The 21,035-nt window shown below is 36.8% G+C and overlaps 5 protein-coding genes across 8 annotated transcripts; 2 read left to right on the top strand and 3 right to left on the bottom strand.

Annotated features, from left to right (window-relative positions):
* Positions 1–831: 831 nt before the first annotated feature.
* LOC133704888 (uncharacterized) lies at positions 832–5,697 on the top strand. 2 transcript variants are annotated; one of them, XM_062129933.1, is made up of 3 exons: positions 833–986; positions 1,176–2,601; positions 2,713–5,697. In XM_062129933.1, the coding sequence occupies exons 2-3, from the start codon at positions 1,188–1,190 to the stop codon at positions 5,454–5,456; spliced, it is 4,158 nt and encodes a 1,385-aa protein (XP_061985917.1). In that variant the 5' UTR covers positions 833–986; positions 1,176–1,187; the 3' UTR covers positions 5,457–5,697. The 2 variants fall into 2 exon arrangements, with proteins under 2 accessions (XP_061985916.1, XP_061985917.1); XM_062129932.1 differs by having other exon boundaries at positions 832–986; positions 1,176–5,697.
* Positions 5,698–10,020: 4,323 nt separating this feature from the next.
* On the top strand, positions 10,021–13,923 carry LOC133704439 (uncharacterized). 2 transcript variants are annotated; one of them, XM_062129260.1, is made up of 8 exons: positions 10,021–10,286; positions 10,870–11,028; positions 11,128–11,316; positions 11,447–11,710; positions 12,066–12,109; positions 12,308–12,461; positions 12,539–13,167; positions 13,315–13,923. In XM_062129260.1, the coding sequence occupies exons 1-8, from the start codon at positions 10,256–10,258 to the stop codon at positions 13,663–13,665; spliced, it is 1,821 nt and encodes a 606-aa protein (XP_061985244.1). In that variant the 5' UTR covers positions 10,021–10,255; the 3' UTR covers positions 13,666–13,923. The 2 variants fall into 2 exon arrangements, with proteins under 2 accessions (XP_061985244.1, XP_061985245.1); XM_062129261.1 differs by having other exon boundaries at positions 12,075–12,109.
* A 366-nt stretch (positions 13,924–14,289) lies between these two features.
* On the bottom strand, positions 14,290–16,317 carry LOC133704440 (small ribosomal subunit protein uS12). The gene is made up of 4 exons (XM_062129262.1): positions 16,157–16,317; positions 15,277–15,432; positions 15,052–15,178; positions 14,290–14,722 (listed from the first exon to the last, which is right to left on the bottom strand). The coding sequence occupies exons 1-4, from the start codon at positions 16,159–16,161 to the stop codon at positions 14,582–14,584; spliced, it is 429 nt and encodes a 142-aa protein (XP_061985246.1). The 5' UTR covers positions 16,162–16,317; the 3' UTR covers positions 14,290–14,581.
* Positions 16,318–17,785: 1,468 nt separating this feature from the next.
* On the bottom strand, positions 17,786–18,615 carry LOC133705546 (salt stress-induced hydrophobic peptide ESI3-like). Of its 2 annotated transcripts, XM_062130813.1 has the most exons (3): positions 18,481–18,615; positions 18,214–18,371; positions 17,786–18,093 (listed from the first exon to the last, which is right to left on the bottom strand). In XM_062130813.1, exons 2-3 carry the CDS (start codon positions 18,292–18,294, stop codon positions 18,010–18,012), a joined length of 165 nt encoding a protein of 54 aa, XP_061986797.1. In that variant the 5' UTR covers positions 18,295–18,371; positions 18,481–18,615; the 3' UTR covers positions 17,786–18,009. The 2 variants fall into 2 exon arrangements, with proteins under 2 accessions (XP_061986797.1, XP_061986796.1); XM_062130812.1 differs by lacking the exon at positions 18,481–18,615 and having other exon boundaries at positions 18,214–18,464.
* Positions 18,616–19,670: 1,055 nt separating this feature from the next.
* Positions 19,671–20,978, bottom strand: LOC133705545 (uncharacterized). Its single transcript, XM_062130809.1, has 2 exons — positions 20,679–20,978; positions 19,671–20,013 (listed from the first exon to the last, which is right to left on the bottom strand). The coding sequence occupies exons 1-2, from the start codon at positions 20,895–20,897 to the stop codon at positions 19,900–19,902; spliced, it is 333 nt and encodes a 110-aa protein (XP_061986793.1). The 5' UTR covers positions 20,898–20,978; the 3' UTR covers positions 19,671–19,899.
* Positions 20,979–21,035: the final 57 nt, after the last annotated feature.

Raw genomic sequence — 21,035 nt, forward strand, 5'->3', positions numbered from 1 at the left:
CGGGCCCTGAAGTTAACGACCATGTAAGCCTCCAGTGGTCATCATATGAGCAATCACAGGGCTCGAACCTGAGATCATAGAGAAAGCAAACCTCTTAATCCTAAATTTTTATCACTGGCCATCACGAGAGGAACGGTGTCGCTGAGTGTTTCGATTTTTTAATTTAATATCAGTCGGTTATATGTTATATTTCTGCTTAAAGGGAAGAGTTCATTGAAGGTGCAAATAATTCTCTCAAAAGAATAATAATTGTTTGCCCGAGATTCCCTTCGCTCCTTTTGCTGCATAAACTGGGCAGCGAAAAAGAACATGAGCATGTAGATTCGTAGAGAAATTTTGAAGATTGATCATGCAGTTGCAATGAACTTTTGGGGGTATACTTAGTATTTTTTATTTAAAAATATATTAAAATAATATATTATTTTTTAAAAAATAATATTTGATACTAGCACATTAAAATAATCTAAAAACATTAAAAAAATATTAATTTAAAATAAAATAAATAAAACTGTATTTTTTTCCTTGTAAAGAAATGGATAACATGGAATAGTTATTTGTAAAAAAATAAAAGAATAATCCTTTAAAAGAAGTGAAGTAATTTTTGTTTTTTAAATATTTTTTGAAATATATTTATTTTAAAAAATGTTAAATTAATATTTTTTATAATTTTAATGTGGTTATAAAAAAATTTCTCTACACGTGTTCGAAAATCACTAGACTGTCAGATTCCATATGTCACCAACAAAGTTTCTCATTCCTCTCTGATGGAAAAATGGAAGAAAAGGCTGTTGAGAGTGCTGACCAGTCAGAGAAAAAGGACAGAACCCATTATACTCGGGCTTTGTTTACTTCTCTTAAAAATCACTTAAAAGGAAGCCTGACTTATGATCACACCCAAACACTGCCTTTCTTTTTTCTCTTTCTCTCTCCAAAAACTCGAAACCCCCACAATCCCCTGACTTCCACTCCTAACAAGATCTAAAGAGGTAAACACATAATCTTAAAAAAAATCACTCGTTTAGTTCTTTAATATCTTTTTTCTTAGTTACACGGCTTGATTTCTATTTTTCTCGGTTTTAGGGATTATCACCTGATTTCTTTTTTTCCTTTTGATTTAAAATTTCGGTTCTTTATAGTAAAGAAAGGTTATTTTTTGGATCTTGAAATTGACCCAGGTACTGTTTTCAATGGATGAATGCAAGAATGAGAGTGTTTCCGCAAGGAATGTTGCGGAATTATCGACTGTGAGTGTTAGTGAACATGTAGATAGTGGTGGTAGTGAGAAAACCACTATAGCAACGACTCCAGTTGTTGTTGGCTCTGTTGCCAGTGAGGAGGGTCAGGGTAACATTGAGTGCTCTTCTGGTGAGGATGTGATGGCAAAGGAAGTAGGTTCTTGTAATGGAGATGAAGTAATGGTTGAGAGGTCTTCCAGTGAGGGTGTTGATGGTGGATGCACACGTGACTTGTGTGATGGAGGTGGTGGGGAAGCAAGGAAGGAAACTGCTGGTGGTTGTGGTTGTGCCGAGGGAGATGCAACACATTCAGATGGTGGTGGTGTAGCTGGTCAATTAGGGACACATGAGAATAGGGATTCTGGTGTTGATCCATCAAACTCAGGATTTGAGTCTTCTCGGTCTGCAGAATCTGAAGAAGGGAAACCAGTTGAAATTGGGGAGAAGGGGAGGGAGGTCAGTGGAAACAGTAGCAAGGCTTCACCTGAAGTTCAGGAGTTGAGGGTTGAGAGTGAGGTTGGACAGTCTTCTAAGGTTGCAGAATCTGAAGGAGAAGGTACAGCAGTAGAGGGTGGAGAGGAAGATATGGAGGTCGGTGGAAATGGTGATAAGACTTCATCTGAAGTTGGGGTTGCAGATGCTGACGCTCATGTTCAGAGTGTGGAAAATGCAAGTGGTATTGGTGGGGAAACCCAAGTTGTGGTGGAAGAAGTAACATTTGTTACAACGGAGGAGAGTTTGGAAAGGGAATTGGTGGAGGAAGGTGTTGAGGGAGAAAAGATTGATGCAAGCCAGAAGGTGACTTCTCAAGAAATTGGGCTGTCAGAGAATGAATCTCAGGATCAAAGAGCTGAAAATGGGGCGGGATGTCCTTCTGTGGTAGTAGGTGCTTCAGTTGGTGAAACCCAAGTTGTAATGAAATCTGAATTGGTTGAGGAGGCTGCCGGGAAGGCTGATGATCAAGATGGCAATGTGAACGATGCACTTCAAGATTCAGAGACACTAGAGGTGGGTGTTTTGCATGACGAAGTGTGGAATTCTGGAACTGAAACTGCAGTGTTAGCTTCTCCATCAACCGTGGAAGATACAAGTGTAGAGACCGAAGTTATTGAGGAAGTTGCTGTGCTGGCTAATAATGAAGTTTTAGATCCAAAGGTTGAAGCAAGTAGGAGTGACGCTCTGGAAAGAGCACTTGCTGGTAATTCGGGGGGGCTTATATCAGCTTCTGAAGGATCATCAGTTTTACCAGAAAAAGACGGCCTTGCCAACCCAGACTTCAAATTGTTGGATAAACAAACTCCAGTTGCTGATGAAGGGAGGGTTGCATCAACTGACGACGAAAAAATCACATGTCCCAACACCGAAGGTATGGACACTGATGGTTTTAGTGAAAGTTTTTATTTTTCAGTGGAAGAACTGCAGGGAACATCCGAGACAGCTAATGGGAGCACTGAAAATGGCTATAATGTATGTGCAGATTCACAGTCTTCGTATCAGCCAGCTCAAGTAGTTGTAGGAGCTGGAGTTGCAGCTAAGGAAAACATTGTGCTTCTTAATCCTGTAAAGAGTAAAAAAGTGATAACTGAATGCTTAGTTAATGATGCTGAAGAAGCTGGTCTACATAAAGAGCAAGTGATAACAGTTTCGCAACAGCAGAAAGCTGATATTGTTGGAAGCACTGAAACAAGGACTAAGACAGAATGTGGAGGGATGGAAATAGATGTCGAGGTGGCTTTAACAAACAATGTTGAGGTTTTGATCTCACACACTGATGTTCCAGATCCTTCTTTAAAAGATCAACAGTTGAAGACTGAGGAAGGCTCAGGGAAAAGTGCATCTTGTCATCCTGCTCATGTTTATTCATTCGAAGAGCAACTGATGGAAGGTCAAGAACAGGCTACTTATGCCGAAGAGCTTGAAGGGGAGAAGAAAAGGGTAGAAGAACAGAGCTCACAGGCCGAAACAGAATCTGGGATCACAGAGTTAGATACTTGGCTCATGGATGGAGGAGAAAATGTCATAGCAAGCAATGAGGAAGCTTTGAATCCCAAAACTGAACTCAAGGAGCTTGCTGAAAACGATCAGCAATTAAAGGTTGCAGAAGGTTTGGATGAGGGTGCATCTCATGGTCTTTTTGAGATGGATTCGCATGTGGGGCAAGAAATGACAATTGAAGAACACTTTCTTGATGCTGAACAGGTTGATTTACTAGAAGGGAAAGAAATGGAAATTGAAGAACAGGATACTGACAGTGAACAACTGAACAGCATCGAGGAGAAATCTGCTAAATTGAGAGCTTCAAAGCCTGGAAGCTCAGAGAAAGCAGATCAGGCTTGTTATCTACTGCCACCAAATAATGAAGGTGAGCTTTCTGTATCAGATTTGGTCTGGGGTAAAGTAAGGAGCCATCCTTGGTGGCCTGGCCAGATATTTGATCCATCAGATGCCTCCGAGAAAGCAATGAAGTATAATAAGAAGGACTGCTATTTAGTAGCATACTTTGGAGACCGAACATTTGCATGGAATGAAGCATCTTTGCTAAAACCTTTCAGGTCACACTTTTCTCAGGTTGAGAAGCAGAGCAATTCTGAAGTATTCCAGAATGCTGTTGATTGTGCTTTGGAAGAAGTTTCAAGACGAGTGGAGCTGGGTCTGGCTTGCTCATGTGTGCCGAAGGATGCTTATGATGAAATCAAATTTCAGGTTCTTGAAAGTGCTGGAATCCGGCCGGAGGCAAGTACACGAGATGGTGTTGACAAAGATACAAGTGCTGATTTGTTTCAACCAGATAAATTAGTGGGTTATATGAAAGCATTAGCACAGACTCCAGGTGGCGGGGCTAATCGATTGGAGCTTGTGATTGCAAAGTCTCAGTTGCTGGCCTTCTATCGTTTGAAAGGTTACTCTGAACTGCCTGAATATCAGTTTTATGGAGGGTTGTTGGAAAAGTCAGATACAAGATTTGAGGATGAAGTGATTGATCATGCATCGGCTGTTTACGAGGATCATGGGCAAATTTCATCTGGTGAGGAGATTTTGCAAACTCAAAGAGGCTCTTCTCGCAAATGCAAACATAATTTGAAGGATTGTATCAATCCCAGGAAAAAAGAGAGAAACTTGTCTGATTTGATGGGTGACTCCTGGGATTCTTTGGATGATGAAATTGGGTCTGATGGGAAAGCAAACAATAAATTAGTTTCTCCATCTTCTGGCAAGAAAAGAAAAGGCTCTGATACCTTTGCTGATGATGCATCTATGACAGAAGGGAGGAAGACCATATCTTTTGCAAAAGTGTCTTCAACCACAACTCTTCCTAAGCCATCCTTCAAGATTGGCGAATGCATTCAAAGAGTTGCTAGCCAAATGACCGGGTCTCCTTCTATCCTGAAGTGTAATAGCCAGAAGGTAGAAGGAATCAGCGATGGCCTCATTGGGGATGGATCTGATATTTCATCTGTGCATCCTGAGGATGCTGAGATAAAGAAAATGATCGTTCCAACAGAATACTCGTCACTTGATGAATTGCTATCACAGCTTCACTTGACAGCACAAGATCCCTCGAAAGGCTATGGTTTCTTGAACATCATCATTAGCTTCTTCTCTGATTTCAGGAACTCGGTGGTTATGGACCAGCATGATAAAGTAGGTGGTAAGAGAAAAACTTCCCATTCTTCTGTTGGTTTTCCAGAAACATTTGAATTCGAGGATATGAATGACACATATTGGACAGACCGTGTTATTCAAAATGGTTCTGAAGAGCAACCACCACGTAAAAGTAGGAAAAGGGATAATCTTTTTGTGCCTGTTGTTCTGGATAAACCCAGCGGTAGGTCAAACTCTAGGAAATGTTATTCTGATAGCAGTTATGATGTATCAACCCAGAAACCAGTTGGTTATGTGGATGAGAAGGCCCCGGCAGAGCTTGTAATGCATTTCCCTGTGGTGGATTCAGTTCCTTCTGAAATAAGCCTAAATAAGATGTTTAGGCGCTTCGGACCACTAAAAGAATCCGAAACAGAAGTTGATAGGGATACCAATCGTGCCAGAGTAATTTTCAAGAGGTGTTCAGATGCAGAAGCTGCTTATGGGAGTGCTCCAAAGTTCAACATTTTTGGTCCAATTCTTGTGAATTACCAGCTCAACTACACTATATCTGTTCCATTTAAAACTCCACCACCAATCCTAGATGAGGAAGATGTAACTCTTTTTCTTCAATATTGAAGTCAATCTGGTTTGATACCCAGGTAAATATTTGCAGCCGGATGGTAATTTCCTACTGTATTAGGAATGTCTTTTTCATACGGTTTCTTGGTAAATATTTGCAGCCGTGTGATAATTTCCCTCTGTACTGGAAATGTCTTTTCCATATGGTTTCTTGGTAGAGCTTAATTTACTTAGAACTGGTTAGCTGATTTAGGACAAATAATGACTTAATCATGATTCACAATTATTTTGAGATAAATTCATATGCTCGTAGTATCCATATCTATCTATCTATCTATCTATCTATATATATATATATATAAAGTACCATTTATATCTAAACATTTCATTAGAGTAAAATATCCTTATTTCCCCCCTCAAATTTCCTTATTATTATCTAATTTGAAATAGAGATAGAATTCATAGCAGGTCAAACCTCTTCTATTTTATCCAGATGTAACCTTGCTTTCCCAACAAAAATAGGAGGCATAGATCAAATTCCCTAATTATTGTACAGTATTATTTTACTACCCCTTCTGTTTTGATGCTGGTACATCTTCTATTATTGCTTGCTATTGTGTTTTGTTTTTCCGACTTACCTGTTTTGCTAGTATTTGAAACTAAATAACCCCATACTATTTCTTAGTAGAAAAAGAGCTCACAGGTATTTCCATATATGCCCTCATTTATTTTACAAAATCGCAATATTTCAACAAATCATTTGGTGTATAAATGTATTTTTTAAATAATAAATTAATTTCCAATTAACCAAATTATGCGCTGCCAAAATTACTAGTAATATTGAATATTTGAATTTGTTCAAGAGAGGAGAGTGTCTGGAAACCAAGAACTTTTGCTGGAGGAAAAAACAGGACGGTAGACATCTTGATTTCTGGGATTGGCTGGTCTCGGGAGTCTGGACCACTTGGATGGAATGATACATGTGTGCTTGTGCATGCATGCTTCATTGGGTGATATGCTCTCTTATTGAAGTTGTAAATACTGATCTCTTGCCAAGAGTATGAATTGTCCTGAAAGTTCTCCCTTTCAAAAAATTAGAAACATTTTGAGGAAACGCAAGTACTTCAACACTGTGGAGATTAACTTGTCTGTCACTGCTGTAGGATGCCATAACAGGATCTTTATAGCTCCTCCTCACTTGTTTGGCTTCCTTAGTTATCTGAAGTGCTGTTTTTATATACTATTCAATTTTTATGATAGGAGATGGCTGGTGTTGAAAATACATGCAGACACAACATGGCTGCTGGTGATGTCTAGCCTATACTTCACCAATGAGTTCGCTGGAAAAAGTAACGAGGCTAACAAGTTATCCGTGCTGCTGCTGCTGATGTTTGGCATATATTCAGCAGACGGGTTTGCTGATGAAAGATTAACCAGACTAATAATAACCTCTTTTGCTGTATCTTCCACTTGAGGTTCACTTGACTGTCTTAAGCAGGGTGGTAGAAGGTTGCCTTGTTAAAAAATCTCAATAGCTTCAGCTTATTGCATTGTAAAGCAGCTTGTCAGCGGAACCTAGGTAACTTTCTTGATGAGTAGGAGATTCGATCATGGAATCATGCTGCCTGTTCTTCATTAATAGTTGGTCGGTCCACATGTCAGGTAAAACGACTTACCTTCATTATGAAACTGCGAGAGAGGAAGAACACTTTTGTTCATAAGCTGAACGCGCCGGCTGTTTAGAATGCTATATATGGCAGGTAGCCGAGTCTATCGCATGTTTCCAGTGCTCGCTTGAAAGAAGCGTTGGCCTTGTTCTTCGTTTGATCATTAGGCATGTGTAGCACAAAGTTCAATAAAAGATCAATTCTTTTTTTTTTTTTTTGTCTATTTGGCTAGTTCAAAACTCTCTCACAAGAGTTGATATAAGATTATAAGAACCATCAAGGAATGAGGCCTTGGAGTAAATTGATTTTCATATCGGCTGCAACAAATCGTTCGCAGTTTTGACAAGTATCATGCCGCTTTCTACAAAAGGGACGATGATTAGGCCACAAAAGCTGCTGAGATTCACCAGAAAGACATGGTAACATCTAAGGCAATTAATTTATAAGGGTTTGCTTAACTGCGAGAGAGGTAGAACACTTTCGATCATAAGCTGAACGTGTTTTCAGGACACCAGTTGGAAATTGTTGTCGTTTTTACTGATACGTAGAGGTGTGAAGAATTTTAATTAAATCTTTAATAAACACAATGGAAAAGCCTTCTTTTATATATATATTCTTATAAAGAGGGCCATAAGAAAATCAAAGTTCTCAGACTTTATTTTTTGCTTTTCACGTGAAAAGCTGATCAGAAGAGAGAACCAAATATTATTCCCGGTTGCTTATTACCGTTAAAATTTATGGACGGAAATAAACTTTGAACTGCCCCCTCTCCCTTATTCTTTTCTTTGGAACGTCTCCTCTCACCTTCAATACCACCACTCTCACTCCATATCTGTTATCAAGAGCTGTTGATCTACTAACCGAACCTTTTTTTTTATAGCAAAACGTTGGAGAATCCGCTAGAAGGAGCACCGTCCTATACCCACCGCTGTTGAAATTTTCTAAAAATATGGTAATCCCATTTTGATGCAGTGATTTTCTAGCACCGAGTTTTTTAATTATTGGTTTTCAGCAACTTATTAGCTACATGGTCTGCATGCTTTTAATTTTTTTTGTATTTAGACACGTTATTTTTTTATTCTGTTTCTTTCCATTTAGTTGTTATGCATCTGTACAAGATTTTGAAACTGCTAGCAAACAATTTCCAGCTCATGCACATAGATTCTCAACTTTGTTGCCTTTCTTCGTTGATTTTTTTGTTCTATTATCGGGGTAATGTAGATCTTCTCCTAGTAGCTCTGTATATTGTTTGTAAAAGATTGTTTTTGTTCTTTTATAATTTTGACCAGCCCTTTTATATTGAGGTTAGTTTGAACTTGCAAGCGATTTCTGCATCCTGATCAAGAACAACAGTAGTGTTTTGTTGGATTGTTGATGGATAAGGTTGAAATTTTGTTGTATAAATAGAATACAGACGGCTTGAAATATTGATAGGTTGGTAATAGGGAGACAATCAGAACAAAAACAAAGAGGAAAGAAAATCTTATTGCAGTAGACAATGATAGCTAAGAAAAGCTGCCATTGCTTATCCTTCTGCAATTGTTTTTTTTTTTTTATTCCTTGTGCTGATCACTGAGATAGATGTGGAAATGCATGGTGTGACAATGTCTCTCTATACAATTGCTTAGAGGGCGTTGAATATACATGTCCAAGAAAGATTTCAAGAACATGGAGAAACTATAAATCGAGATTTTAATGAAGTGTTAAGATAATTTGTTTATTTGCTGTAGATATTATTAAACCATAAAAACCTGAAATTTTAAATAAAAACCTGAAATTTTAAATACTCCTCTGAAAATTACAATGAATCTAAGATTTATACCTCATTTTAATATTAGTTAAATGGTTTTTTAAGTGAAGGTAAATAAATTACAATAATTAAATGTTATTTAAATTTATAGCATGTGTATTATGAATTTTCAAATAACTTACATTTTTTTTACTTGTTATTGTAAAGAAATATTATTTAATTGATGTTGGATATCCAAATAAGTATGAATATTTAGATCTATATAAAGATGAGAGTTATTATTTTCAAGATATTTGACATCAAGAACAACCAACAAGTTAGGAAGAGTGATTCAATCATGTACACTCGTCACTTCATAATTTCATTGAACATGCATTTATAGTATGGAAACAGGGATGAAGAATTTTATAGATTATGCTCGTATACCCCTACAAAAAGCAAGTCAATGTTGTAATCATATCAATGACACTATATAACTATATTAGAAGAAAGTCTTAAGAAGATATTGCGTTTACAAAATATAATCACAACCCTAATTTCATTTCATATGATATTTTTGTCGATGTTATTCATTATTCTCAAAACCAAGATAACTCTAGGCCATCACGAATGAATTATGTTTATGATGGGATAATAAATAACTTAATGAGATGATTGAGAAACAACTAAAATGTAATATTTTTAAAACATATAACTAAATAACACACACTAACATTACTAATAAATTGAAAATTCATACATGCATTTCTTGATAATTTTACTACTAAAAGCAATTATAAGTGTTATTTACCAAACACATATAAAATTACTTTTAATACAAATAATTTCAATCATAATTTTAACCATACAAATATTTTATTACCACAAACCACAAAAAAATATATTTATTCAATCATAATTTTAACCACACAAATATTTTATTACCACAAACCACAAAAACAAAATATTTATATTACCTATTTTTTACGAACCATAACCACACAAGTAAGTGCTCTCCCAAACACATTGAATACGAATCATTGTTTCTCCCGCGGCCATGCCTTTAATTATTAGCCGAAAAGACTTGACCTTATTGGACAAAACCTGTAAATGGCGCGTAATTGAGCCATCATCCTTTACGTCCCTAAATCGGAGCCTATAGGATTATTCACTTTTACCAGTTTGAAAAAAATAAAAATTAGAATCTTCAATGCCGCTCCTCACCACAAAATAACAACAATAATAAGAACAGCCGTTTTTTTTTTCTTATTATAAATAACGACTTCAATTACTCAAAAATTTATTTCCCTTTCACTCGTTATCAAAATTTAAAATTTTCCCTCTCCTTAAACTTCTCTCGCTCTTTCTAAATATTATTAGTATTATATGTGTGTTAAAAAGACTTCAAGAATTGAAGAAGAATCCTTGAATGAACGAGAAGAAAACAAAATTCATAAAAAATGTCCGCTGTAAGAAATTTCCAATTCTCAGGTACTTTCTCCCTGTGTTTCTATGCAAGAAAGATTGGTTTTGATGTTCTTTTTGTTCTTTTTTCTTTTTATCTTCGTTTTATGTGGAGTATTTCTTTATCTTTTTTTCCCTCTGTTTTGAAATGCCCTGTATTTTGTCATTGAAATTTAATCCCCTTGTGCTTTTGCATTTAATGGATTTCCTTTTCCTTTCCCTTTCATGGATTTATTGTATTCTTGATACTACAAGGAATGCCAAGAATTGCTGTAATAACTGTTTATGATGCAAGAAATGCCTGGATTTTTTTTTGTATTTATTTTCTATAGATATCGGTGGATGGAAAGAAAGAGAGAACAAATTTGTTTTTCTTATGTCCCAATTAAGGTTTTTTTTTTCTTTTTCTTTTTTCTGATGTGTAATAAACGTGAAAGATTGTCTTAATAATGGTGATGGAAAGGAAAACACTGAACTGTGCCCTTTAAAGAGAGAAGAATTAGTACATTTCAGCATTGTTGGTTTGCTTTGGTTCCATGCTTGCTTTCAATCTTGGGGTGTAGAAATTGTTGCTTCTATACCTTTTGCCTTTGTCCCTTTGATTTTGCAGCGAGTAGAAAGAAAGTTGATGTTCAGAGCCTGGATCCTCAGCATATGCAGAATCATGTTGATAGAGTTGGAAATAGAGAGACGGATACTTCAGAGTCTGAATCTGAGTTTAACTTGCGCAAAAGTTTGGCATGGGACAGTGCCTTCTTCACTAGTCCAGGTTTGCTTCCTAGGTTGACAAAAACCTGCTTAACAACTGCTGCCAATTGTTGTCATCGGATGAAAGTTGGAAATGTGAATGTGTTCTGTGCTTCCACAGGAGTTCTGGACCCTGAAGAGTTGGAGATGATTAGTATTCGGGTTGTGGATAATGGAGAAGACACAGCTGGGGGTGGGGATCTGAGGTCCGTACCCTCTCGGTCTGCAGGACCAGAAGGGAAGAGTGCAATTGATGAGTGCAACTTGCGCAAAAGTTTAGCTTGGGATAGTGCCTTCTTTACAAGTTCAGGTGACGTTGTATATGGTTTAGAAGTCTCTGTCAAAGCTCCATATGTAAATCAATGCTTGTTCTTCTTGTAAATTTGTGTGAATTTCATGTTTCGTTGTGATAATTGTAATAGAAAGTTTACTGCTCTCAGGAGTTTTGAATGCTGAGGAGTTGTCTCTTGTTAACGGAGGATTTAGACTATCACAAGGACATACACTTCCTGGGATTAAAGACGTCTGGAGGTCTGCTGATTCAAACTCAACAAGAAATGCCGATGCTTACTCCCTTGCAAGTCTTGAGATTGATCTTTTTGACAATATGAGAGCGTCCATGCAGAAATCAAACGATGCATCATCCACTAGGGAAACTTCAACTAGAAAAGTTAGAAGAGAAAATGAAATGCGAAGGGGTAATAGTAAGTATTTGCTGTTTCTATATAAATCTAGGCATTGAGAGTGAAGCGGGCAGTATTCTTTCAATTTTGGGACGAATTCTATTTGTCCTTGTCTGGCTGTGAAACGATTTCATTCTATCATCGAGTCTCATTCCTTCTGAATATGATTGCTGTCCATCTTCATGTTAGGCTAACCAAGCAAAAAAAAAATTCATCATTTTTCCCCTGTAGATTTGTGTCATTGTAACTGCTCAATTTGTCTTTTTAATTTTTTTAGCTTTATGCTGTGTGCATTTCCTTGTTATATGTATCTTGTTCTCCTGTATCCACCCTCAGTAATCACCTGTTCATTTCGATACTCATGCTGCTTTTGTAGTTTCTTCAGCTTCAAAAACATCGGATGCTTCCTCTCGATTAAGAGTAAGTAGTGTTGATTGATATTCACTACATCATTTTATTGGTACTGTACCAAGGCCTCACCTATGCATCATCTGAAATGGTCACCAGTTCGCTTTAATTTCATGGTTTAGCTTAAGTAGCCATTAAAGAGGTGTTCTACTGTAAATAGGAACTAAACTTTTGAATGTGATTAAGTAACATCAAGTGCATGATTACCAGCCAAAGCAGGGACCTAATAAAGAATCCAAATCGTTTATCAAGTCACCAAATATATTCTGCCAAAATCGCAATCTATCCGCAGCTCCCAACAAAAGGGCCTCTTCGGGTGCAAACCATGTTAAATTGGAAGACAAAGGTGCACAAGCTGCTTCTGGTAAGAATTTCAAAAAATGATTCATCATCATCAGAAGATACTGTTGTTGGTAATGACCTGTATGTTTATTCTTATAGGGAGAACCAAGATTGTGTCAAAGAAAACTTGTATCCGGGATTCATGCAGCATTATCCGTAGTTCAACACCACCAGTGAAATCATCTTCTTCAGCTGCACCCTTTGGGAAAGAGTTTGGAGGATCTGGCTGTGCTCCAAATTTCACTGTTAAATCTTCTCCAGATTCTCTGAGGAGAACAATTAATTCTCAGGTCTCTGCTTCGGCTTCAATCTCTAGAACTCCCCGACAACTTTCGGCTGGAAACATAAAAGAGCTGGTGAATTCTAGCAACTCTACTTGTTTGTTGTCCACACCCAAGTCGTCATCCTGTACATCGCCTGCTAGTTCCACAGATGGATGCTCCTCAGAATCATCTTCCATAATTCTCAACCCAAGATCTGGTGCCATTCATGCAACTACAGCATGCAGAGGGATTTCTTTCAGCAAGGATGCCTTTCAAATATCAGATTCTAAGAGACGTCAATGCAATGAATCTTATTTGGTACATGAAAGTCATGAAACAAAGTTCATGAACGCACAACTCAATAAAATCCCAGAGCGAACCAGTCTTATCGCATCCATTGTTTCAAAAGGTTTACAATCTTCAAGTCTCCGAATGCCATCGCCAAAGATTGGATATTTTGATGCGGTTGGTTTTTTTCCTTCCACCTTGTTTATTTGAATGCTTTCCATTTTGCTATGAGTAGATTTGAAACAGTTAATTTCACATCTAGGTAGAGATGCATGCAATGTCCAGTAAATGCTTTAAATGCATTAAGAATTCTTCTTCTCCCAGGGAAATTCCGTGGATATAACACCAAATGGAGGCCTGAAGTTTTCTGGTGTAAAATCCACTTCTTCCAAAAACAGAGGTGGTATTAGTAATGCAAATGCAGCTGCAGATAGAACAAGAAATAGAATGCATCAATTTGTGGGAGCCACGCCGATATATGTAAATAGAGCAGGCGCAAAGGAGCCAGTCTGCCCACAGGAGAAGAAGCAACCTTTGAAGGATCTTGAAGTTGTTAAGGCACATGGTCCTGAAAATAAAGTGCATAGATTTAATGAAGATAACAAAGAGAATATAGGTAGTTTTGAAAATCAGGTTGATGACCTGAGTAGACGTATGGAAGGCATTGCTTTTTAGGAGGGACTTGGTTACGTAGTCTGAAGTAAATCAATGTCCTTTACAGTTTGCTATCTAGATTATTTACAAGGGTGTTGGATTTTCCTTAATTGTTCAACCAAAGAATTCCATAGTGATGGCTGAATTATGACATTGTAAGCGTCTTCTCCCCCTATATTGATGCGGTCATAAAGCATGTCGACGAATCAACAAATCAGGGTACTTTTCTTAGTGAACAGATAAATCTAAGAAACTCAATGGATAGCTGTTCTCTCTTCATATCTCTTATTTCGGGGTAAAGTGCTGTTGCATGATCTAGTTAGCGCATCATTGAGAATTGGATGCTATATTGACGAGCTGAGCGTCAGATATCACTTCTTGTCCGAACACTTGTGATCAAGCAACTATCTTATCCATAGCAGGACTATATGGAGATGGGAAATGGGAAATTGATCCAGGTTAGAATACAACAGTTGCTTACAAGCGACGAGACTTGAAATAAATGGCTTGCCTTATTTTTTCACTTCTCCCTGTAAAAGGCTAATACCAGTTGTGGCTTTGACTAATTTTTAATAAAAATCAAAATAGCTTTTTTTTCTGTTAAAATGGATCAATCACAAATGACTTGCTAAAAAGATAAAGAGCTTGAAGCTAAATCTCCTACCTAAGAAATATAAGGATCTGTTTGGCCATCCCAGGCTCAGTCAATAATTCAGTAGAACAAAATACAGCAAAATAAGGGCAACACCATGCGGAAAAATGTCATCAAACATCACCATTCTACTCCAAAATTTTGTTATCTCAAGTCCAACAGATTCATTTTCTAATTTCAGGGAGGAGTCATTTGCAAAATTCTGCAGTACATTATAAAGCCTGCCATAGATAAAAGGGTAAAATAGGAAGGCGGATGAATCAAGGAAAAGCTCTCCCAGCAACTCTAAGACCTTGGCTTTTCCTTCTTCTCTTTAAACAGTGCAAGAAGGGATACACCTGACACCTTCACCACCTTGAACCTGACTCCAGGAATATCTCCCACAGCATGTCCCTTTCGTCCAAATCCAGCAATTAAAACCTCATCCTAAGCACCAAACAAACTACAAATTAGATCTAGCATATACAAGGCAATGACCATAACATGGAAGACTCTTCCATTTCAAGCTTTCTAAGAAAAATGACTTCTGACAAAAAATTTCTGCTATGCAATTTCAGGAACAACAGTGTCCCATGAATAATTGACCTAAGTGTCAGGAAATACTAAAAGAGCAAAAGATAATGATCAGTAAATTAGGCTCCAACTGTTATCTCCTTTGAAACTAAATATCATTGTGCAATATTGGTGGGCTAATAAAAGTTTATGGTATTAGGCTTATAAACTTTTAACACTTTAAAACCATGCAAATAACTTACATTTTCCTCGATGTAGTTTAAGCAACCATCATTGGGTACAAAGGCAGCAATTTTCTTCCCATTCTTGATCAGCTGAACACGTGCACATTTTCGGATAGCAGAGTTTGGCTGCTTAGCCTCAATGCCACTGCATAAACCAATTAATAAACATCCAAGCCCCAGTTGTAAGCACTATGAATATGGTAGCAATCCTAGAAACATGAAATAATGGGAAACAAGCCTTACATCTTTTCAAGAACAATTCCCTTAGCATGGGAAGACCCAGCAAATGGTTTCTTCCACTCATTTCCAAGGTTGGATTTCTTATATGACTTGTCAGCCCACCTTTGTCTTCTACGGTGGGACTTCAGCTTGCGACCAGCTCCCATTCCACGAGTCTTACTGTATTACACACACATTGCCCAAGTTACAAACCCACGCATTTTCTATAGTAACATGCCACTGTCATTAAATCCTATTCTAGTTCCAACACAGGAAAAAGGTGCAGCATTGCTCAAATTCCTCTTGCTAAAACAATTGAAAATGACTTATCAGTGCACAGCCAGTAAATACATCTACAGATTGCAGCGTGAATAATAAATTAAGCATTCATATAAGCATTTTCTGCCGCAATCTTCACTTACTGAATCGCAATCAAGGAAAAAAATTAAAACAATTGCCAACCATCCAATCAATTCAAATCAACACAAATCAAGGGTAAGACATAAGAACACAAGAAATTATATACAGTTGTAGCTTAAAAAGAAAAACACGCATACTAACACATGTTTTGCTAACAACAACCCCGTTATTTTACAAAGCAAAGTTTAACCAAAAATCACAAATAGATCAGAGTTTTAAAATGTTTTTTTTTTTCTGGCAACATAAACCATAAAAGGCTCAAACTTTCACAGTTTATTGAACTTTCCACATTTTGCTCAGCGACCCCTTTTGAGATTAAGAAAAACTCAGTTTGGAAACATCAAAAAGATCTCAATTTTATGAAAACAAACTGAGACGCGTAACCACTTGATAACTGTAAACTAGAAAGCAAGCATAACAGAAACAGAGCCATAAATGACTTAACAAAACAGAACAAAAGGTGCGCATTAGGAGAGAGACTGACCCCATTTTGGCTGAGAAAAGTGTTGCTAGGTTGAGGAGACGGGGATTAGTTGTTTAATGCAGAGACAGAGTAGCCGACTAGTGAAAAAACACAGAGGAACCCCAATTCGGTGATTGGGAGGTGTATTGGGTCTGTTTGGTTGCTTGCTATTTTCCTGAATCGACGAAAATAGTCTTTTGTTTTGCATATTATTACGGATGTGTCCTGGTGATCTTTCGGTTTCTCTCTCTCTTTTGGGGCTTTGAAGGAGAATTGATTATAAGAGCCCATTACAGATCACACTGACCCAGGAATATTTTTGGTCTAAAAAGCCCAATAGAGCCTGCAACCCTTCTTGGGCTCTCGGCAGATTTTACACACTAAAGAGGATTTTTAAATTGCTTTTCGTGTATTTTTTTAAAATAATATTTTTTATATTTTCTTTATAGTTTTAACATAATAATGTAAAATATAAAATTATTATTTTCATGTATTTTCAATAAAAAATAAATTTTAAAAATCATCTTCGTATCAACATCCACGTCTATTTTAAGTATTATTCGAAAATAAAATTTTCATGTATTTTCTTTTTAAATTATTAAAAAAACGGCGCAAATGCTTTTACGCTTCATGATGTTACCATTCTATCTATAATTATTTTATTGGTCTGAAAGTAAAAGAAAAGGAAAAATACTTTCAAATTAAATCAATTTTGCATAGCCCACTTGTAATTATTTTTCAAATATTGCTTTTACTCGAATAAATTAGGCTAGCCTTTTTTATTTTTTCCTAAATTAAATCCGTGTTCAATTACCACGTGGTTATATTATTCCAATATTATTGGAATGCAAATGAGGAGACTGTATCCATTGCAACAACATTCAATGATTAATGACTGCCGGGCAAAATGAGGAGGAGACTATAAGGGATGTTGCAGATATAGGTGGTGACACAGAAGGGATACTTTATATTATATAAAAAGTAACATTAAAAACTTTATTCCTTTTCCCTTACTAATTATTTCTTACAATATCCATTAATAAAATAATATAATATAATCAGCCAGTAACTGTAGCTTGACACAAAACACTAAACTAGTGTGAGATGTGTAAATTTATGCACAAATCTAGAATCCAATCATTTTCTTGATATTCTTTTTAATATTTGTATAAATTAATTAATACAGGCACACCAGCGCTTGAAATTCCAAGCAGATCCTTCCTGGTAAGAGGATAGACTAACAGGTGAGCTACTTGAGCCCCTAAAGGCTCGGATCGGAGTCCGGTGGGACTCGAGAAAAGTCATGGATTCGTTTGGGTGCACTAAGGTAAGTCAAGAGTAGAATAAAACCATAATCTTTGTTTCTCGTGAATCTGCTGATCCTGGATTACAAGTAATTGTGGTCACTTTCTGGAAATCTTTGTGGAAAGGTTGGAGAGTAGGGCGGCTTCCTTCACAGGAATGTGGATGTGATCTTACTCTCGAGAGAGAAGTAGCTAGGGGTAATTGTCATTTTCTAACCGATCGAAATCATAAAAAAGAAACTGAATATGCTACCCCATATGAGATCCAGAAAGCTGACACGGAGTGTATTAATGTTCAAACTGTTAAAAAATTAAGAACAAAGAAGTCCACCATGATCTAACCATATAAGATCAAGAAAGCTGACGCGACATGTATTAATGTTCAAACTGTCAAAAACTTAAGAACAAAGAGGTCTACCATGATCTAAACCATACTGAAACAAACAACGATCATCTGACAAGAAGTGAAAACAGTTGATCTCAATAAAACAAAGCAATAAAACGTGAGGAGCAAACAGGATTGTCCTTGAAACGTAAAAACAGCAAACCTCACCAAGAGAGATTTATACACTATCCAACTAATACATAAAGGGCATATATAATCCCTGGAATATATCCCAATATGGTCAACAGCAAACATATCCAAAACTCCACCTGCATATTCAATAACCAAAAAACCGAAACCAATCAGCCCTTTTCCCATAGCAAAAGTAAACATAAACATGAAATGATGATTGCAAAAAAGGGGTGTTGTTCAAAGTGAAGAATCATTACTCCACAGCCATAACGCAGGAAGACCCCAACGGGTGGAAGGATAATCGCCAATATCACTTCTAGGAAGGTCTCTGAACCCATGTTGCTATCGTTGGTGATGGTGGTTGTGGTGTTTAATATCCTAAGTCGCAGCTAAGCTTAGCTACTGATACCTTTAGCTATCAAAAAGAAGCAGGGGGTAGAAGACAAAACAAGAAAAATGGTGTCACGGACGTAGAGATTTAGGGTGCCACGTGTGTGAAAGTTTGGACAGGTGTGTAGTCTTACCTATCTTGTAGTGTTTCCTTTTGACTTGTACGAAGACACTGGGTTTGGATCTGATCAACAAAAGATCTGAATTCAGTCATTGATGCTGCCGACACATGTGAAAAGATCAGGATACGTCCCTAAAAATGTGCCTAATCTGGTGGCTGCTCCAGTTGTTTGGTCACGGGTTCGAGTTCCATTACCAAGATAGCATATCCAGGTCCGAGTAGCATGAAATTTCTACGTTATAACTCAATTAACTCCACGCACTTCGTCCCTAAGAATTTCAAAGCTTGTTGTTTAGTTTCAAGTCGAACATCAAGACGATAATTACTATCATTCTGGCAAAATATTCAAGAAGGGGACCAATAATAAAGTCGCGTAAATCAATTTTATGTTACGGGCCGCTTGTGTTGCCACACTTTGAGGCGATCAAGTTTTTTGTCTAGAGTCAGAGAACACTTTCAAGTCTGAGAGAGGGCATACATTTCATTATTCTCTGTATCTTAAACCCGTGCCTGCCACCAAATACCTTAAAGGAAACAGAAGAAACGCTGAGGGGGCACTGCCCTTTATGTAACAGACAGGATTTGCGACCTATCACAGTCGTAATCTTTTGAAAAGCAGGCTTTCTCTGCTGTGCGAACACTTGTCTTGCTTATTTGCACAACATGAAATATCCTCTCAATAAATCAGCTAAATGGCTTCGCTAATTCACATTACTAATGTTTCTAGCTAGCCATTTATTTTCATGCAAGTGATTCAGATGACGTGTTTGATTATCGAGCATTTGGCTTAGCAAATCTTAATTCAGATAAATGCAGAATCAAGCAATATCCATTGCGACATGCCAATGTCATACTACTCTTATCACACCAGCTAGAGGTGGTCTTCATCCAAGGAATAAGGTACTGCACACCCATAACTGCTGTTTTGTAAAATCTGATAATTGACCAATTGGAGATGGAACACAAAGGAATAAGCTATTGCACATCCATATTATACTACTACGTCACGAATTAAGTATCCAGTGACAAGCTTGATAAAAACAAAATCTCAATGTCCGAAAAGGAGATGGACACAACAGCGAAGAGAGGCAAAGAGGGGAAGTTTCATATTGCAAATCATTTCAAATAGAAAATAGCTGCAATTGGAACTAAACGATGCTCGAAATTACACTGCCTACTAAAGAAGAGAAGTAAACAAATTCATAACTCCAAGATGAATCTCTTATTGAAAGTGAACCTTAATGATTTTGTTGACAATTCATTAAGATAGACAAGTAATTACCTCAAATATAAAAGTATTCAAAAAAAGGAGACGTAGCCATTGGTATTTTGCAAGCATCAAACAAGGAAACAAGTCGAACGCTGCCTCAATCAATGTTTTTTGAACTAATTTTCATCCTGAAACAAGAATTTATTCAAAACCAACCGACCATCAAGGCTGATAAACCTCCGGAAGCTGAAGACCTACACTTCCAGCTGATTTTCGTAGTGTTTTTTTCATTTCATCCGATCTATCCACAGCAATGTTGTAAGAGAACAGCAACTCCTGCAAAAAACAATAGCCAGCACCAGCATTGTATTTAAGCAACACCATAAAATGCTTTCTGCTAAAATACTACCCACATACAAAACAAAGAAAGAGCATACCTACAAGAACACCATTCTTGCCAGTTTATTGGAACAACTATCAAGTATTAAATTAAATTCAATTAAGAGGTTTTAATAAAATTTCATATTTGAAATCATCTTGAGTGCAATTGAATTCCAAATGAAATTTAATCTCTAAAAATGATACAAAAATAAAGCTAAAGTGGTGATAAGGATAATATAAAAAATAAAATGAATAGAATTTTACAAATATATGAATTCGATTTATTCATTAATTAAATTCAAATTAAACACTAAGAATTGATTTCAAACAACCCACAAGTACACTACAAGGGAACCCCTTCTCCTTCCTGAATTCCTCTAGTCCCAAGGACGGAGAAATTATAACTTAAACCTGGTCCTAACTTGGACCTTGATATCTCATACCAAGTGACTTCACTCAAAATTAAAAAGGGTAAGCCAGCACTGACTAGAAGTACAATATTAGCAAAATTAACAATTGGGTTATGCCCCTCTATCAAAGACATCAAGAAAAATGGAAAACTAAAATAAATTACCATCAATCTTAATACCAATTTAGATACCAATTAACATTTTAATTACCTTGTGATGCTGCACGCTGTTAAGTAAAAAAGTGTAATCACGAGCAAGCTTAAGTTTTTGCTGAACAGAAGATTGGTCTAAAACATTGCAGTTCTTTCTAAACTCTTGCGTTATATAGTCTCCAAAATGATTCTTATACCCTTCTTTGCCTATGTGTTTGTTGACAGATTTGAGAAGATCCCTATATATCTTTGAAGCTTGTAATGTCTTTGAACTCATCTCCGCAAAAAGAATCAAATTTTGTACCTTTGTTTGGTTACCGAGAAAGTGTAGGAATTGACCAGAAGCGAGATACGAGAAGGGAGAGATTTTTATCTCAAGGGGTTTTCTTGTTGGGCCGCAGGGCTCAAATATTAC

Source organism: Populus nigra, chromosome 10 (genome assembly GCF_951802175.1).
Source record: "Populus nigra chromosome 10, ddPopNigr1.1, whole genome shotgun sequence".
In the NCBI taxonomy this organism is placed as follows: Eukaryota; Viridiplantae; Streptophyta; class Magnoliopsida; order Malpighiales; family Salicaceae; genus Populus; species Populus nigra.

Excerpts from the sequence above, each read along its gene's own strand:
- LOC133704888 (XM_062129932.1), top strand. The coding sequence starts at position 1,188 with ATGGATGAATGCAAGAATGAGAGTGTTTCCGCAAGGAATGTTGCGGAA.
- LOC133704439 (XM_062129260.1), top strand. The coding sequence starts at position 10,256 with ATGTCCGCTGTAAGAAATTTCCAATTCTCAG. Across the intron at positions 10,287-10,869 it reads AAGAAATTTCCAATTCTCAG|CGAGTAGAAAGAAAGTTGAT; the intron begins GTACTTTCTCCC and ends TTGATTTTGCAG. Across the intron at positions 11,711-12,065 it reads TGAAATGCGAAGGGGTAATA|TTTCTTCAGCTTCAAAAACA; the intron begins GTAAGTATTTGC and ends CTGCTTTTGTAG.
- LOC133704440 (XM_062129262.1), bottom strand. Across the intron at positions 15,179-15,276 it reads GGAATTGTTCTTGAAAAGAT|TGGCATTGAGGCTAAGCAGC; the intron begins GTAAGGCTTGTT and ends TGGTTTATGCAG. Across the intron at positions 14,723-15,051 it reads TAAACTACATCGAGGAAAAT|GATGAGGTTTTAATTGCTGG; the intron begins GTAAGTTATTTG and ends TTTGGTGCTTAG.
- LOC133705546 (XM_062130813.1), bottom strand. The coding sequence starts at position 18,294 with ATGGGTTCAGAGACCTTCCTAGAAGTGATATTGGCGATTATCCTTCCA. Across the intron at positions 18,094-18,213 it reads TCCTGCGTTATGGCTGTGGA|GTGGAGTTTTGGATATGTTT; the intron begins GTAATGATTCTT and ends TTGAATATGCAG.
- LOC133705545 (XM_062130809.1), bottom strand. The coding sequence starts at position 20,897 with ATGAGTTCAAAGACATTACAAGCTTCAAAGATATATAGGGATCTTCTC. Across the intron at positions 20,014-20,678 it reads ACAGCGTGCAGCATCACAAG|GAGTTGCTGTTCTCTTACAA; the intron begins GTAATTAAAATG and ends TGTTTTTTGCAG.